Source organism: Melanaphis sacchari, unplaced genomic scaffold, assembly GCF_002803265.2.
Source record: "Melanaphis sacchari strain LSU unplaced genomic scaffold, SCAv2.0 Contig330_pilon_pilon, whole genome shotgun sequence".
Taxonomy (NCBI): Eukaryota; Metazoa; Arthropoda; class Insecta; order Hemiptera; family Aphididae; genus Melanaphis; species Melanaphis sacchari.
In genome coordinates, this window is record NW_020271200.1 from 376,131 (window position 1) to 395,643 (window position 19,513).

The following is a 19,513-nucleotide window of genomic DNA, read 5'->3' on the forward strand; positions in this document are numbered from 1 at the left end:
ATTTTTAGTTTGAACAAGAACTTTTATGTGGTTAAATAAATTGAAATTTATTGTATGTATTTTGAAAAAACTATGTAAACAGAAGAAGCTAATTAATTTTTGTAAATAACACAAAAATAAACATAATTACTTATCATTATAAATTAAAAATACATATTATTTATTGTTATAAAATTTATTAAAAAAGAAAAAGAAAATTAGTTAAAAATTAATTAAAAAGCAAACATACTAAATTAGGTAAAGTCATATTAATTATATTTATCTTAATATCTCATGCTGATTATCATGTTTACCCTGCTAATTATAAGATATTACGATACATAAATTATCATAAATTGATGTAAATTTATAGTCGTAATAGTCATACTTCAATTTTTTATTAGTGTTTCATTAATTTTAAGTTGCATCAATATTTAAAACGATTTAAGATACTAAATAATAATATCTCTACATTCTGAAGTCCTATTAAGTACAAATCATCGTTGAATATAGTTTTTATCTAATAAGTTAAATAATTTTAATAGAGGTTAATACTAAAAGGTTGTAAAATATGTTCTTGAAAGTTCTTAGCAAAATAAAGTATAAATATTAGTTATGTAATATTTAAAAATAAAATAATCATAATTCATACCTATAAAAAAATAATTTTTATAGATGAAACACAAACACTTGAATTGAACATATTTATGCGCTGTGTATTATAATAATTTTCGAACCTACGTAAAACTAACAATCTCTTACTTTTTGCCAATTAGGAATGCTTATCGCATCCATATTGGTTTTTGCAGTACAAAATGTTTTAATTTTTATTGTTAGATCAACGATGGTATGATATTGAATATTATCGAATATCTATTGAAAGATAATAATTTCGTCCGTATCGGAAATCCCGAACGATGTTTATTGCCGATATCGTAGTACGTCACCTTTTAAATGTCACTGTTATGTGCCGTAAAATTAGTCACTCGTATAGTCGTACATTATAGGCAGTGACAAAATTTTGTTTAACCAATAATTGCAATGAAATTATGTACAGTCAAAATTATAAAAAGCTATTTACAGTAAATAAATATAATTTTTTTTATATTACATTTCAAAAAGTGGCCAAAAAACTTAACGTTGTATTAATAATAACTAATAAGTGTAAAATTAAAATTTATACAAATAATACTGAGTACGAAATAATTGTAAAAAATGCTGTTTTGATTCATGATCACGATGAAGATGCTACGTTGGATCTTCAAGAAGTAAATAATTTACTGAAAAGGAAAGTAAGTGAAAACAATATTGTAGAAAAATTTTACAAGTTTATTCTTACTGAAATTAAACATTAACAAAAAAATAATTTAAATACAATTGATCTTAATTACATTAGAGCAGCGGTTCCCAAACTGTGCACCGCGGTGCCCTAGGGGCACCGCCAGCACTTTCTAGGGGCACCGTGGTCTACGTTTCATTGGTTCTCAATGAGTACTTTTTTTGTTCCATCTTTCATGTTATATACAGCAGGGCACCGTGGTAAACATGGTGCCCCTAAAAGGGCACCGCGTTCAAAAAAGTTTGGGAACCGCTGCATTAGAGTTTAGACGAAACGTGTATAATATGTGTACATTTATATTACCACCTTTGCCTTAAAGTATTGAAGAAGTTCATGTTAAGACAAATTTAAATAATATAATAAATATTAAAACAAACCGCTTTGAACAATTTGTTTTATCAAATGATTTGGATACCTAGATTATAGTATTTTCTTGTATAGAAAATTTAAAATTTCTCTGTTCTAACGAAAAAATATCAGACGATAATTTAATTATTTTATAAAATATATTTTACAGTTATTTACTATTCATGGTTTAAAGAATCAAAATTATTCATCAATAGTTTTTACTTAACTTTATTATATTTTAACAAAAATTTTAACACAGCAGATTATTTTTAAAAAATAAAGAAATATGCTTGCTAAATAATTTACCATCTCAACCAGTTACAGTTGTGGTAGACTTTGAAGTTTAAAGTGACTAATTTTAATGTAATTAAAAATATTTGGCCAACACTGCAAGTTTACAGTTGTTATTTTCATTTATGCCAAAATTGATACAGAAAAATCCAGTAATTAAACCTTACAAATGATTAAAATTTACAATAATAGTGAATCTGAAATCAGAAAAGTTTTAGTTTATACATTCGAATAACCATTATTGCAAGATGTTACCGATATTGAAGATTGCTTTGTGTTATTTAATTTCTTAGAAAATATGCCATCTGATAATATGAACAATATTGAGACTATTTATCTGAAAATTATGTTTTCATATTCAATATTTCCTCCAAAATTGTGATATTCTGATGAGGCTACAAATATATATGAATCTTTTCATTTGTAATATAATAGTAGTTTTTATCATCATCATTCGTATCTCCATTTATTCGTGAAAGTTTTAAAAGATGTATATTAAATTAGAAGCAGTCATATAACACAACGTAGACAGATAAAAACAATGTCAATAAATGAATATGACTATTCTATTAATTTTTATATCTTTTCAAATAATTTTGATCTTTTACCTATATCCCTAAAGCATTGGTTTTTTTTAAAATATTTAATGACGTATGATAATTATACTATTTATACTTAAAATAAATTTTATTTTTTTGTAATTATATTATTTTATTACTCTATATTTTGTAAGAGTTATCACTATATATTTATAGGCGTTTACAATTTCCCATTAAATTATGTACTATAAATAATTTGTGAAACACGATTACTCATAGGAGACCATGCCCCCCATGGGTTAAGTATGTTTTCCATTAAAATTCTCCCTCGTCATTAAAAACATTTGATTAACGACAATATAATTACGAATTAGAATAAGTACCTAAGTATTGTTGTCATCTTCACATAAACTAGTCTTGTACCGAATAATTCACGATACTGATTAATGATTATTTACATTTGTATTTTAACTTTTAAACTAACAAGTATTAAAGTATAAAACTGAGAGTTCTAAAAATGTATACTATACTAATTAAATGTATTGAAGATATTATACCTATAAGATATGACTAGTCCAAATTAGTAAATTAAGCCAAAATATTTTTAACGTAATTCAGTTACAATATTCATATACAAGTATACAACATTTTGTTGGGTCATAACTAAAATACTAAAATATATGGTTAAATTTTCTATTTCAATTTACGTTTTACATTGTTCTGAAAGACCGTTACCTTTTTTGTTTATTAACAAATGGATATTTTTCTTCACACACAGCCACTAGTTTTAACTTCCTTTTTTTTACATTACTGAAAATTAGAATACTAGACACAATGTACCTACTTACTCTGTAACATACGTCGATAAGGTTAAAAATTACTCAGTACTATGAATCAAAATGTGTAAATGACAAAATGTTCAATTAATAATAGGTAAACGATTACTACAATGTTTCGTGTTATAGGAAAGCAATAAACGTATTTGTCAACAGCATAGTCGTCATTAACAACCTAAGCGAGTAAAATATTTTTTTAATTCATTCAATCAAGTAATCAACTTGACAGTTTAATTATTTATAAAAAAATTATTGCTTTTCTACAAGTAATGTTAGATAATATTTTAACATGAATTTTTAATATTAAATTCCTGAATAATAAATCATTTCTAAACATTTATCATAGCAATATAGGACACCATATTTAGGACTAAGACGTAACCAACTCTATACAAATATAAATATATTTTAAATAGTGTTTATAAATATAAAAAAAAATGTATAAAAATCAATACTGTATTATTATTATTATTATCGATTAAGATGTTTATCTGAAATCTTTGGTGCATTGTGTCATATTACAACTGTCCTACCACCACTATCTATTTTTAAGATAAAGGAAAAAGGGTAAAAAAGCATCTCCTTCCTTACCTCTAATGAAAATGTTCTTATTATTTAGTTTATTAAAATTTATCAAGAACCGTGCCGGTCTGAATTACATTTATATTTTCATTGTTGTTATACTATGACCACTCACATTTATAACTATTTTACTAGTATTGAAATATTCTTAGATAGATTTATTTTAATATTTATAATTATTTACATCAGGGGCTCCCAAAGTGGTTTATATTACTAATGTAATACTGTTTAAATACTAATCTGCAAAGGATCTGTGTCAACAAAAAAAATAAGAGGCGTAGAGATACAATAAGGGTTCATGAGAATTATAGAGCAAAAAATGTGTAAATCGTAATTTTTACGAAAAATACGTATACAACAATGTGAAACACCATTTAATATCAAAGCATCATACTCGCTCTTCTCGATAAAATTATAATTTTTATTTTATGTTATTACATTTAATTTGCATTTCCTGTCATTGAAATGATCAAAAAAATAATTAATATTGTCATTATTATAAAATGTTTATTCTATAGTAAACCCTAATCAAGTTAATAGCTCTGTGTCAACAACACTTCTACATTAATTTGTTAAAATTCAATATTAGGGATCTATGAAGAAAAGAAGTTTGGGAACCTCTGATTTACGTGACTTATTTCAACAGCCGTGAAAGTTTCTTTAAGACAATTTCCTGTATCCCACCAGAACAGCCCTCATATAGCTGATGCGATATTAACAAAGTTATATTGATAATATTTTAACTGCTACTTTCGAATTTATACATATATGCTTTTGCCATGAAAAATTTAAAAATGATTTTTTTCATTTTATATAAAAGTCTACCCTACGTTGGCGTCGTTGAGACATATTATTAATACCTATTGTACTATTGACATCTTGGCTGGTATACCCTCTACAAAGTAGTAACCAACATTCTGATACCCAAATATACCTAAATAATCCAAAAAATTAAGTACTTCATTAAAAAAATAAGAAAAATAATAATAAATTATGGCGAACAAAATATTTTTTACGCAATATAAATTTTTAACAAAATTGACTTATAAATTGGTTATAATTCCAAAAATAATAAACGTTAATACTTGAAATTTTTACCAAATGATTTTATTAGTCTTCGCTATACACCGTATAGTTTTTTTTAACTAGTATAATTAATGCAATGTTTATACATTTATAATTTGAATTGTTATAACTTATAACCATATTATGAGTACCTATATTATTATAATATGCCTTAGTAGGTTTATTTTGATATTCAAAATTATTTACGTGGTTAACGTGATGTTGATAAAGTTATATTAATAATACTCCAACTGTTTCTGGTGATATTATAAAAGGTGTGCCTACAACACTTCAGATTTAATGAAAAATTTTTTTAATTTATAAACAATTTGTACCTACCTTAATTATCAACTTTATCAATATATTTTAAAACATCTGCTTTGGAAACCGCAAAATAAAATTATTTGTAAATTTGGTATCTTTTCTGTTATTTTTGAAAGCGAAAGAAACATATAATCTCTATATACTTTTAGTTAATTTTAAATTAGGTTCTCTTATAGCTAACTATGTGTTTTTGATAATATTTCAACTGCTGCTTCCACATTTATATACATAAGGTTTTTCCAAGAAATATTCGAAAATGATTTTTCATTTTACATAAATGATTACCTTTGCTACATTGGCATCGCAAAGGCCGGCTGTGAATACTCATTGTGTTATTAACAATACATGTAGTGTACCGCCCACGATGTACTAACCAACCAATGCAAAAGCGTTGAAGTAATGGAAAAAATAAGAAATTTAATATAAATATATAATAGTGTGAAATCATATGTTGACAAAAGAATAAAAGGTTCTTATATATTATTTTTTTATATACCTATATTGTTGCACTATATAATTGTGATTTTTCTGCAGCTGTTGGCGTAAAATTATTTATGAGGTTTAGGAGTGTCATTTCAATAAAACGTGAGAAATGGTGCTTCTCTTGGGGATTATCGACACCTGCAGAAAATTCGATGTGGGTCGGTAGCAATCGGAATTAGACAATGTTTATGAAATTTACTGAAAATCATACAAAATAATTTTATGTGAAATTAAAAGAAACTATGAATAGAATATAAATAGGACTTATGAATGTTTTTGTCACAAAATCTATTGAAAAATTTTATTATTTATTATAAACTTGAAGATCACTGTATCGTGATAAGTATTGAAAATCAATTTAATTTGCAGTAATAAATTAAATAGTTAACTCGGTAATTAGTACCTACTACAAAAAAAATTAATAATAAATGTTAATTTGTTTACCAGTTTTAACATTTTACCAAATTAATTATAAATAACATTTTATGTATTAACAAATGTACAGATATGTATCATTTTTAATCTACAATATTATAGTTGAACATATAATATAATAGTATAGGAAAAATAGTTTAAACTTGAGTGTTATATTAAAAAGTTGAACTTTGAAATCTCTTTATGAATTTAATCTACCCATGTCCGTGAATACATAAACCTAATTATGATATTCTTTCCCCATAAAATAACATAAAAACATATTTTATAGAAACAGTCAGTTTACTTCACACACATTGACAAGACACATGTCTTGTGCGTCTCATGCACTGTATAAAGACGCGTTTAAAAAAATGATAATATTAAGCTTGTATCATACTTCATAAATTATAGTTCATTATATTCAATTTATTTTCTACCAATTAATTATGTTCTAAGTACCGTATAAAATTCATTATGACCTTTAAATATATAGCGATAATGTAAATGCACTTAAGTATATATACATTAAAAACATATTAAAAAAAAAAAAAAAAAAAAAAAAATGAAATTTCATTGGTAGGTACTGTAGAAATGGAATACAAATAGAAAATATCCTGATATAAAGTTAAATTAATCGCATTAATTATTGTATCAATCTTAAACACAATTAAGTATTATATACACAGGTAAGAGCTATCATCCGCACTATACTCAAAATGATAACAATTCAGTACACCTCCAAGTGTTTGTATTAGGATACTAACTTGTATATAAGAGAAGCATCCCGTATTATATCTTACACTGACAGTCTTCTCAATAAAGGTTCGTTATACCTACTTATTTACTATTATCAGATTACTAAATTAAATTATTTTATCGACCACTAATTGATATTATTATTACTTAAACATCATACATTAGTTATTATTGAACTTTTGGATAGTTTGGTTAGGTATATAAATTACTACACCTATTTCGTCGAACATTTTCGGAATTTGAAATTATTTGATAGGTATATTCGGTCATTTTATAAAAAATCATAAAAATTAAATTGGTGTGATAATAATTATATTTTGTATAGGTATTTCAGATAAAATGATAAATACAATTTTTATTTTTATCATCACACAGTTTTTGGAGAAATTTATTTTAAGTTCACCCGTACCAAATATGTACATATATGGAAGAACCCGTAAGATTTTGTGAACAGAAATTGGCTATTGAAGTTTCTGTAATATGCAAATGGAGGTATAATGAAGTTAGAGGTAATTTAATTTCTTCATAATATCTGATTAACATTAAATATAAATATAATACTGTTTAAATATAATCACTAAAAAACCCGCTCTCTATTTCAAACTATTCTTATAGATAATAGGACCTCTATTAATCCAAATATTAATTTAATAATAGTTACTTATTTTTAAAATTATGAATAAAACATATTTTGTTTTATTTTATACGAGACTTAACAAAAAAAAAACCTTTAAAAATTGAAAAAAATTATAATTTGAAGAATTTTAATGAATAAATTATATAGTATCATATTATGTAGATGGTTTTATTAAACACAAAACATATTTTGATCATGACTTATAATTTACTTAATTGTTTTTAGGAAATGGACATCGATTTTCTAAAAGAGGGATTGTCGATGAGTGTTGTTTTGCAGATTGCACTAGAAAATTTATAAAAAACAACTATTGTGGTCCTGAACCAGCTGAACCAATAACGTAAGTGATATGTAATGTAATTAATAATTATAATTACGTAAATATTTACAATTGGAACAATAATTAACTATTGAATAAAACTTACATGATTATATATTAAATTATTAATATAGTTAAATAAAGTTAAAACAAACTTTAATGATTATACTTGAATTAATAATTCAATTTTCAATGATGAATCAATATTTTTAAATTACAGAACTAAAACAGTGGAAACAACTACCAAAACACCAAGACCAAGGATAGAAAATCAAGCACCACCAAAAATAAATATATTAGACATAATTATGTCTTTAACAAAGTTAAATATACCTATTTTAAATTTATCTTTTTTGGATATAATATTATTTTAATTTCTATCACAAATTTTATTAGCAATACTAATACTTTTATTAACTAATAAAAATAATCAATTTTTTTCAAATCTCTGAAATGGTGTTCCTTTTTAGTTTTATAAAAAAGTTTAGATAAAACAATTTTAACCTCCACAACTTCTATGTATTCCTCTTAAAATACCATTTGAATAATAAAATAATGCAATAAATACATAAATCTTTACAACAGTGTTGTATTTTCCATCACTCTGTCTCTGTGTAGCTATTTTAGTATGCAATACAATAATTTAAGTACAATTAAAAACAATCTCAACAAAAAGAATTTTCTTCCTAAATTAATAATTTTTTTTTTTTTTTTTGAAGATAAAAAAGTGGTTGCCATTCTATGTTATTATTCTTTGTAGGTAAAATAAACGATGAGGTTTATTTAGAATATTTCTTAATATGAATTTTATTGTTCTAATTAATAAATGAAAATCAGAATTTATAGATTTTCGTATGGTAAAAGAACTCATTTCACTCACTTCATATAAATATGTAACATAAAATTAAAAATTAAATAAATATTGGAATAGTAATGTACTTGTATATTTCACGTATTGTGTATGTGTTAATGTATTTTTAAAACGTCTAAGAGAAAAAAATTAAAAACATATGAAAGGACGAGCCATTTGAGTGGCGCCAGACTGGTGGTCTCACCACGTCAAAGGTGGGTAATGTTTTGTAGTGCCTACTACAGTCTGCAGGTAATGTGTTTCTAACATAAATATCGGCGCCGGTACCTAAGCAAAATTTTGAAACAGACCCTCTGTGTGTGTTTATTTTTTATATTTATATTATTTATTTAAGTGTATGTTTAGTACTGTCATATCTGATCATTGCATTGTGATTTTTAATCTTCTGCATGTGTTTGATAAGTACAGTTTTGTGCAGTTTGAACAACTTGTAATATTACCAATATCAATATCAAATAATAATGGAAAAATCTATTTTACATGTATCAATGAAATAATATAGATTTCTCCACGGGTATCATAATTGATACTCAACTTGGTCGTCCGACTGTGTCCATTAGTGTGTTAAAAACGCATTCCAATTGAACAAGTAACAACCTTACCGTAACTATTATTACCATATTGCTAAATTTAAATATAAAATGTTTATGAACAGTCATGATTATCGACTATCGTAATCATTATCGTTCGATGTCAATTCTTGTCCATGTTCTAAAAATATCGAATGTAGAAAATCTGATATTAACTAAAATCAAAACCGTTGGGTTTCAATTGTCCGAATACCAATCGAATTATATGAACAGCGATCAGCGGCATTATCAGTTGTGGACATTTTTTCGTTTTTTATAAAAAATATAAAATATAAAACTCTTCGTTGCGCGATCGATTGTACGTATACCAACTATTTTTAATTTCAAATACATTATTCAGGTACATTATTCTTTAAGCATTTAAACAAAATTAAATATTTAATTTATAATTTAATTATTTTGTCATAATTAAAAACTATTATTTGTGGAGACTAAAAATATTCACTTGATATATTATTATATTTTTATATATTATGATATTTTCAAAATATTTCTAATATAATTTTATATTATAACATAAGAATACTGATGTGAGTAAATGTACCTATAACTTGTACGAAACCATAGTCTGTATGAAGAAGACTACGCGGGTACAGGTGATTTCCTATATATTTAGCTATTCATATGTTAATAATTGTACTTCATGCTGTCATGTGGGGTGACCATCGCCATGATTATCAGTTTTGGAATTTAACGAATTCTAAAGAAGTTTCTTGTATGAATCGCCGCCATTCGTCAATAAATTTAAAATTTAAATGTTTTCTTTTGTTATACAATATATTTTATATTTTATAAAGGGTATAAAACCAGAAAATGTGAGTATGTATTTTTGTCCCCTGTCATCACTGATTTATGGTTTTTAAGACGGCGATCTAACAAAAGAATCGATTATACTTTATGAGAGGAGTAAGTCAAAAAAATAAAAAATTCTGAAAATTAAAGATAATTGTTTTTTTTTTTTTTTTACAATTTTAATTAAGAATGGTTCTTAAATATATTTTTAATTTATTTGCTTTATACTTTATATTTCCTGTTTTATAGACGGCAGAGGAGGCTCTACAGTGTGGAAAATACTACTCCTCTAAATTGTAGTTATTTTAAGTTATTTAAATTTGTTTTTACACATTTTTTTACCAATAATAAGAGTTTTAATTTAACGAATTTTATTTTTTTTTATAAATAAAACTACTTATTAATAAACAGTATCTTGAAGAATAGAGAGATTTAAACAAAAATAGCTTATATATCAGCTTATTATGACTTTTAAAATATCTACAAATCACAGATAATAAGTAGTAAATTTTTTCGTCTTTAATTTTAATTAATTTAATTATATAGCATATTGTTAGTTCTCAACGTTATAATACAATAATACTATCACACGTATTTGACTTGTTTCAAAAGTAAACAATTCGTTTATAACCACAGAACTTATTAATTAGAAAATTTCATTTTCAAAAAAACTGAAACTTATTGTCTTTCAAAAACTAGTTCAGTTCGATATAACGTACCGCGTTCGTATAGTATGTGTGTATTATTATGATGCCTCTGATGCACAACCGTTTGTAGGGAGTAGGGACCATCACTATCATGATCCATTACTACTACCGTGGGGCTTATAAAGGCGTGCAGCGGCCGACTACCATCAGTGTGACATCACTAATTTTTCAGTTCACTTTTTGTTCGTGCCCAGCTATATTCTTTAACCATTTTTCACGACTGTTAAAGACTTGGTTGCGATTATTTTTCACAAACTATGGAGTCTTTATTAAAACCATTTTATATTTTACTTATCACATTCTCCTGGGTGGCAGCTAAGAACAGGGATAGTTTGACAAAGGAAGAGATAGAGCCAAGTGAGTAATGAGTACCTATAAATTAATTAATTATAAATATTATTTTATATTTGTTTTCATTTATCATTTCATTTACATTAATATTTTTTTTAAATATTAACGTTATCTTCTTTAATATATTTTTATTTATCTGTTTTAAACTTAATTCATACACCGTAATAGTTATAATTCATAATTGTTTAATTAGTATTTCAAAATTGTATTCTATCAATTTATGAAAGTTATAGTAACAATAATAATTATTATTACAATTTTAATAGAATAAATTATATAGAAGATATTGATTAAATTTGATTATAACTATTTTTAAGTTGAGGTACCTTTATTATGTTTAAGATATTTAATATTCAAATATTTTTTTGTAAATCTAGTTTTATATCTGATTTTAATAATCATATATAATTTATATAAAATACAAGTGTACAGAATATCACATGTATGAATGCATCTCTACTTCAATAAATAAAAAACGAGAACTTACTCTTTGCTATATGATAGAAATCGCAAGAATACTTCACATTAAGTAGACCCGTTTAATGAATTTTTTTAATTTTAATTTGATGATAAATCATTGTATATGTTTAAAGATAATTTTAAATAGAGATAATCAATCAGTTGCTTACAATTCTAAGGATATTTTATCATGTATTAGTATTTCTATTGGAAACTTTTTATTTTTATCGAACATTGTATTTTTTAGTAAGGGATAATACTTATAACTGCTTCTAACAATTCCTACAAAATTTTAATCAAAGAATCTTTGTTTCAAAATATAAATAAACAACTGTACAGAAGTACAATACAGTACATAAAAATATATAGGTTTCCGAAAAAAAAAACGTTTCACTAAAATTTAGAATCCAAATTCGGTTGTAACAGTCACCATACGTTAAACTTATAATTTTTTTTAAATCAATAATAAAGGTAATAATCATTATTTTTTTCCATCAATACCAGTCAAATATCGATAATTATTTTAGATTGTTCAATACGCATTAAACGTGTCGACTGAATTTATTTGTGTTCGTTGTATGTATTCCATCGATGTCATACTCATAGGAGGATATATTCCTACGCCATAGACTTAGATAAGGGAATATAGTTATTCAAATTAGAGGTCTCTATTTCATGCGTAGTTAAATTCGTGAATATCTACACTTGATATCATATCCCTATTCTAAAATTTAAGACATTTTTTTCAAACATGAAACTGTTTTATTATAGTTTAATATTTATGAATTGTGCTTTTAAACCCCATCACCATAATTGTTCATTTACACCTTATTTAGTTATATCTATTTATGTCTATAATCGAATACGAAGAAATTCGTAAAAACGTGTGTGTGTGTGTGTGTGTGTGTGTGTGTGTGTGCGTGCAACTGCAACTATAGCATTATCTTATTCGTTAATAGATAGTTTTTTGCTTTAAATATTTTCAAAAAATATGCGCCTGCATAAAATATTCACTGCCATAATACCTACACCTACATTATAAACATCTATTGACTATAACCTATTCTTTTATCATTGAGATAATATATAGGTGATGACATAATCTACCCTAAACAATTATATTTGCATGTGAATAAATAAAAACAGTATAATACGTTTTTTATTTAATGCATTATTTATCTTTTGTGCCTTGCAGTCCAAAGTAATGCCAATAATGAACAAGTATGCCCTCCACTTGGACTAGGAATACATTTTGAGGTTACCACCATACAAACAAGGACGCGGATGTACGGTTGCGCCTACTTAAAAAGAGAAACGGTAATAAGCTTAACTCCAGTATTGAATTTGTGGCTTGAACGTCCCACGAATAACAACTTTCATGGACATTGTGATAATCTAATGACTGCAAGACGTACGTATAATGAATCTTTATTGTCACACTACAACAATGTGGGAGGTATGAAAGGTTATGAATACTGGGTTCATATCTCCAGTAAAGATATGACTAGCTAAAATTAAGTTTATATTATAATATACAGGTAGACTCCGTGTATTTCTTAAATCTGTTACTCTGAATGTCTACTGTTGATAAATGCTGATAATTACCTAGGTAGTGAATATCGATGTATACATTCTAAATTTTTGAATATTTAAAATGAAAAAAAAATTTAGACATTTATCAGTAAATGTTTAAAATCAGTACAAATTAAATCATTATGTCAACATTCATTAATGACTTAAAAGTATAATGATATTAACAGTAATGACATATAACATGTGTGCAAGAAGTTAAGAAACTCTTTATAACTGTATGCATAATATTTTAATACCTATATAGAACAATAACAGATAACACTGTTGTACATTTATCATGTAAAATATTTAAAAAAACCTCATTAATCAAATGTATAATATTATCAGTCTCAAGTTAGTCTAATTACTGTTTACAAACTTACTAAATGTCCTATATTTAAACTAAAATAGATCAGAAACATAAAGATGCACAATTACCGATTTATGTCACCACAATATATTGATATAAATAATCACGTTCGTTTTGACAGATATATATGGAATATAAAATTCACTTATCCACTCATAAAACTGTTATCTATATGTAAATTACCATGTATGTGTGTTTTAGATACAGTCTAATATCGTCCAAAATATGACATCTCTATATAGGTATAATTAAATTCAATTTAATCTTATCATTTTAGTTGGATATATTATTGTATACCTACCAACTATATTTATATTTTTAAAGATCATTAATTATTTACATCTTTATTTATTTATTAAATAATTCATTTCCACGGTGAAACAAAAATATAATATAGACACTAGATAAAGTTATAATTAATGTATAAACTATGAAGATGACACACATATTATTTTATAGGTACATAAGAACATATAAAACAATTAATTTAGTACTAAACTACATTTAGAATACATTGTTTTAATTTAGGGATAAAAAATATTTATCATACTTGCGTATTTTTTTGTTATTATATTCTATCAGATATGGACCATTTTGTTTTTGAGTGTATGCCAAAATACGATCCGATCAATAGCGAAGAGAATGTTCAAGGTTGGCATTATATAACTTTATTACAACATTGGCCATATCTAAGAAATAATACTGAAACTGACCAAATACCTTCTTACAGATGTGCCGTAAGTACATAATATTTTCGTATTATTTAATAATCCATATTATTATAATAGAAAAATTTGTACCATAACTTATTTTATTATTAAATTTATGGAGAGGGGAAGCACGCGATTGATGATCATTCTTATTCACATAATATTGGTTTTTATTTTCAGACAAGTAATTACTGATATACAGGGCTAGGATAGTATAGGATTTTTTATTTTTTTTTAGGATTTACAGGATATAGATTTTTAAGCACAAAATGTGATTTGGTTATCTACGAGTTCAAATATATAATTTTTATTTTGTATATTTTTGTATTTTTGTACTTTTTTGAATTTAGGGTCATTTTTTCAATTTTATGGTCAATTTTTTTATACTTAATTGAAATCTGGGTTATATTTTTATTAATTTTTAATTTTTTAAAATTTTAAATCATCGTTATTGATCGTTATAAATTATTGTACAAACATATAAAGATACAACATTAAAATAAAATCATAAACATATTTTCTAAAAATATTTAATACTTCAAAATACCAATCGTTTATATGTATAATATAAAATATACTCGTTAGATTAACAAAGCAATATACCAGAAGTTGAATTTATTTGTGTACTTATAAATATTAATTATTATTTATTAATTTATTAATATAATTATATATTTTTCAATCATTTTTTTCTTATTGAGTCATTTTTTTTTGATCATTTTTTAGTTTTTATTAGGTGTCATTTTTTTAGATTTTTAGCTCATTAAAATCCTAGCCCTACTGATATATAACTTATTATTGATGACTTGGATCATTATAAAAAAAATTGTATCTTCGAAAAATAAAAATTGATTACAGTAATAATTATAAACGAACAATACAGACTTTTACTAAAATAATAAAACTAGGTATCACTAGCAAACGATAATATGCTCATATACCTAACTTAACTTATAATTTTTTATTCTCAAATTGATGAAGCCCCGTGTTCTATACATATAATAATATATAAATTAACCAAATGCTATTTGATTGTTTGATCTTTCACATAATATTTATTACGTATTTTTACGATAAATAAGTATAATAAGACGTCTAATCGTTAACAAACATTTGATACTGCTTTCTAACAATGACTCTCTGACTAAGAGGACTGTTATGTGAAACATGATACCTAATCGTCAACGGACACCAATCAAAAACTATTCAAATACCTTTTAAAAAAAATAAATAAAGTATTAAAAAGTCATTAAAATTTTATCGGTATCACTGATAGTTCTTCATCGCTGTCTTTACATTAATTCGACTCGTAAATAGCTCGTCAAGTAAATAAATTATTGAAACAAAATCAGTGTACTTTTATTAAATTTACTAAGCATTTATTTATGATATCACATTTTTAAAGTGCTTAAAGATCGGTTTTTTTTTTTTTATTTATCCAGTTTTTACACGGAATTCAACGAAGTGTTTTTGTTGTAATATATATTATTATAAGTTACAGTTCATTAATTTTTTTTCTCTCTATTTGTCTTTTACATTTTGATCCACAGGTATACGATGTGCATGACGCCTCTGTTGAGGGAGTAAAGGTAATTCGAATGGCGATCAGCGCGCCACTTGAAGGGCGTATGGATGAAAGCCAGTGTGAAGGTCTAGCAGGAACGATGGGGCAGGATTACTTACCATACCTTCCCAAGGGACGACGAGCTTGGCCTAATGGATCAATATATTTATATTTGTTAGGAAGACCATTATTTGACGAACGCCAAAAAATTAATAACGAAACTGTTAAGTATCTATCAATCATTCTATAGTATAATGGTTTGATAAAAAAATTTTAAATTTTAAATTTCTTAAATGTAAAATAGTATATTTGTTTTGAAATATTTCAAAATATTTAGTTGCACATTGAGTAATTTAAAAGATTATTTTTTATTTTTTTAAATTCTGAACAAAGTAGGTAAGTAATTAATGTATTGACTTCACAATAATTAGTAATAGGTATTGTAAATTTTAAGATCTAAAGTAAAATCTCTTAATAATATGATGACTTTTTTGTGCTATCAATAGACTTCGTTTCTATATATTTATGATAAAATTTTTGAACACGAAAGCTAGACAATTTAATAAGCAGTTTCTCATATTATTATGTATTTCTTAGCTCAATTAAAAATGTCGAAAATTTAATACAAGAATTTTCATGAATTTTCATTTGCTACAAGTTAAAAAAAATGGTTTATTTAGTCATATTTATTACTCTTATACTTTCTATGTTTCAGAGATAATTCCTGGGTTTGTTTTAATAATTATAATATTAAATAATTATTATAAAAATCTCTATCTTTAGAATTATTTTATTGTTAATGGCAATGTAATTCAGAAAATACATAGATATCTTAATTTTCATTGTCCAAAAATCAATTTTATGTTATAATATTTATAGATTTATTAAGAGAATGGCATAGTCAAAACAAGTCGTCCAACAACTAAAATGATATCAGCTACTACAACAACAAGTTACAACAGTATCACCCTTCACAGAAAAACACTTTTAATATAGTTTACCGTTTCAATAAGTTAATGATACATTATATTTATATAATTTTAAAATTGTTTATTAATTACATTTAAAATTCTTTTTTTTTTTTAATGAATGGATTTTTGTAATTCAATTTGCTTAAATTTTTATAATCTATTATATTTTTATAATTTTTTTTCTTATTTAATAAATTTTTTTTTTAATAACAAATTTGCAAGCATTTTTTTTTTTTGCGAGGAAGTGAATAAATATTTTCTTATAAAAAAAATTAAAATTTAATATTATAATTTATTTTATTTTTTTTTTAATGATTCATTTTTTTTTTTTTTTTTTGTCAATTTATGTAGGACTAAGGTAAGAATAAAATGATTAGTGTTTATAAAAAAAAGTCTGAATCCAATTACATTGCTCGTCAAACGTAACACTAAAGGTGACAGTATTAGTAATAATTTTTGCTATTTCAGTATTTTATACTCGTATTTTGTTACTTACTATATCTGACGTGCTATACTGCTATGTCTTATTATAACACCATTGCTATTGTGTAAATATTACACAAGAAATTTAAAAATGTTTGTTAAATATTTTTAAGATACACACTTGTCAATTAGATTAATATTTAAACAAATGCAAGTATTTTTATAGTTAGAATGGTACAAAAATTGTTGAAATTCTTACTAAAAATGATTAGATATTATAAGTGGAAAAAATATTTCTTCTTTACAAAATTTTTATTATTTTTTTTTTAAAGAACTTTCAAGTTTGTTAAATAGATATTCTACTTTTTTTAAATAAAAAAATGTAATCTAGATTCAATTTAAAAATTAATTTACTGATCAAGCAAAAACATTAATATCATTGATTGTAAATTTATATTGTTAATTGATAATATACTTTTTGTTTAGCAACTTCAACTCATTCTATTAGAAATAATTTTTGCTATTAGTGTATCAAAATAAATTGATTTAACTACCTAGTAATTCTGATGTTAACATTGCTAGTAGTAGTAATGTAGTTATAAAAGAAAAAAATGTTACTGGATAATATTTTAGAAAAATTAGATAGTGTTAAAAGTAGAATTGCATTAGTATATAATACAGTGATTGTATAAGGTAAAATAAAAAATAAAATGATGCCTATAAAAATCAAATTTGGTTATCTAAAGTGCTACTAGCACTTGATAATAAATAATAATAATACATGTTTTTTTTTTTAAATAAAGGATTAATAAATAACTGGAAGCAACTAATGTATTACAACTTTGATGAGTGGGTGACTAAGGAAATATTATATAATATAATAAAGGAGTAAAGTGAAGTTGTCTTCAATGTAGTTGGCATAGTCAGTGACAACAGTTCTACAAATGTAGGCTTATAAAAAAGTTTAGACATTTCCATTAACAATACGTCATATGAACATCCAAAACTAAATGTTAGAATTCATGTTTTTGCTGATATCCCACACTTACTGAAATTAGCTAGAAACTATTTTCTCGATAGATAAGCACTTTTGACTTTTTAAATAGTAACATTCATTATTATTTACCTGTTAAATAATTAATATCTATGATCATTTAAATGGGTTCATACTTCCAAATGGTAAATTCATCGGAAAAAATACGCTCACAAAATTATAAATATTAAGTATGATAAAGATAATAAATTTGCTCATAAACTATCTGAACAACATCCTTTTATAGAAGGATCAGGCATTCAGGTCCCATGAATGTTAGATTAGCAGAACATTTATTTTCTAATTCTGTTTCAAAAGCCAGGAGAAAAAAATTATGTAGATAAATATAACTGGAAAGAGGCGATTATAAGAAAATAAAATATGTTTAATCATTAATATTTTTTTATATATTATAATGTAATTTAGTCTTTGGAAATTATACTATTATTTAACAAATGGTTTGATATTTTCAATACCAACATAAATTTGACAAAAGAGTTGCAAACTAGGGATTAAATGTAAAAGATCAAGACATTTTTTTAAATTTTATATATTAAGTAGGCATTTACTTTTCATATCAATTGTATATTTATATTTTTAACATAATTGTGTATTTCAAATATATATATCGTATGGTATTTGTACATAATATACAGTCCACTTTATCATTAATAGTTTTATAACTAATTATTATCTTTTTATTTTTTTAATTTGAATTATTTTTTATTCATTATTTATCAATTGAATAAAATATTAAGTAATTTTGTAATAATATATAACCTTATAATAAAAATATATTATTATAATACTGTTCAATAATTTTCCTTGCCACTCGCTGCTCACTAATTAAACTACCAAAAAGTAATCTTTATATATTGTTATATTCTATAATGTAATAGTACATTGATATACATGTAGTTAAATAAAACAATCCATATCTTATAATTTAATAAACAGTATTAAGTCGAGCATTGATTTATTAAAGAATTAACAATCATTTTAACATATTTCCAGCAAATACAAGAATAAAATTTTATTATTCTATGATCCAAATAACTCAATGAAAATTGTAAAATTTTGTTTCCTTCTACAAGAAGTGTTTGGCCCTTGGTATCCCACCTATTGAATTCTACATATATATGATTGGTCTACATAAAGGAAAATTAAAAAGATATACTTGAAAAA

The 19,513-nt window shown here is 24.4% G+C and overlaps 1 protein-coding gene across 1 annotated transcript; it reads left to right on the top strand.

Moving 5' to 3' along the window:
* Positions 1-1,183: 1,183 nt before the first annotated feature.
* Positions 1,184-16,151, top strand: LOC112596662. Its single transcript, XM_025342423.1, has 8 exons — positions 1,184-1,271; positions 7,335-7,468; positions 7,822-7,936; positions 8,136-8,237; positions 11,105-11,232; positions 12,881-13,141; positions 14,210-14,364; positions 15,888-16,151. The coding sequence occupies exons 2-8, from the start codon at positions 7,384-7,386 to the stop codon at positions 16,149-16,151; spliced, it is 1,110 nt and encodes a 369-aa protein (XP_025198208.1). The 5' UTR covers positions 1,184-1,271; positions 7,335-7,383.
* The last annotated feature ends 3,362 nt before the right edge of the window (positions 16,152-19,513 follow it).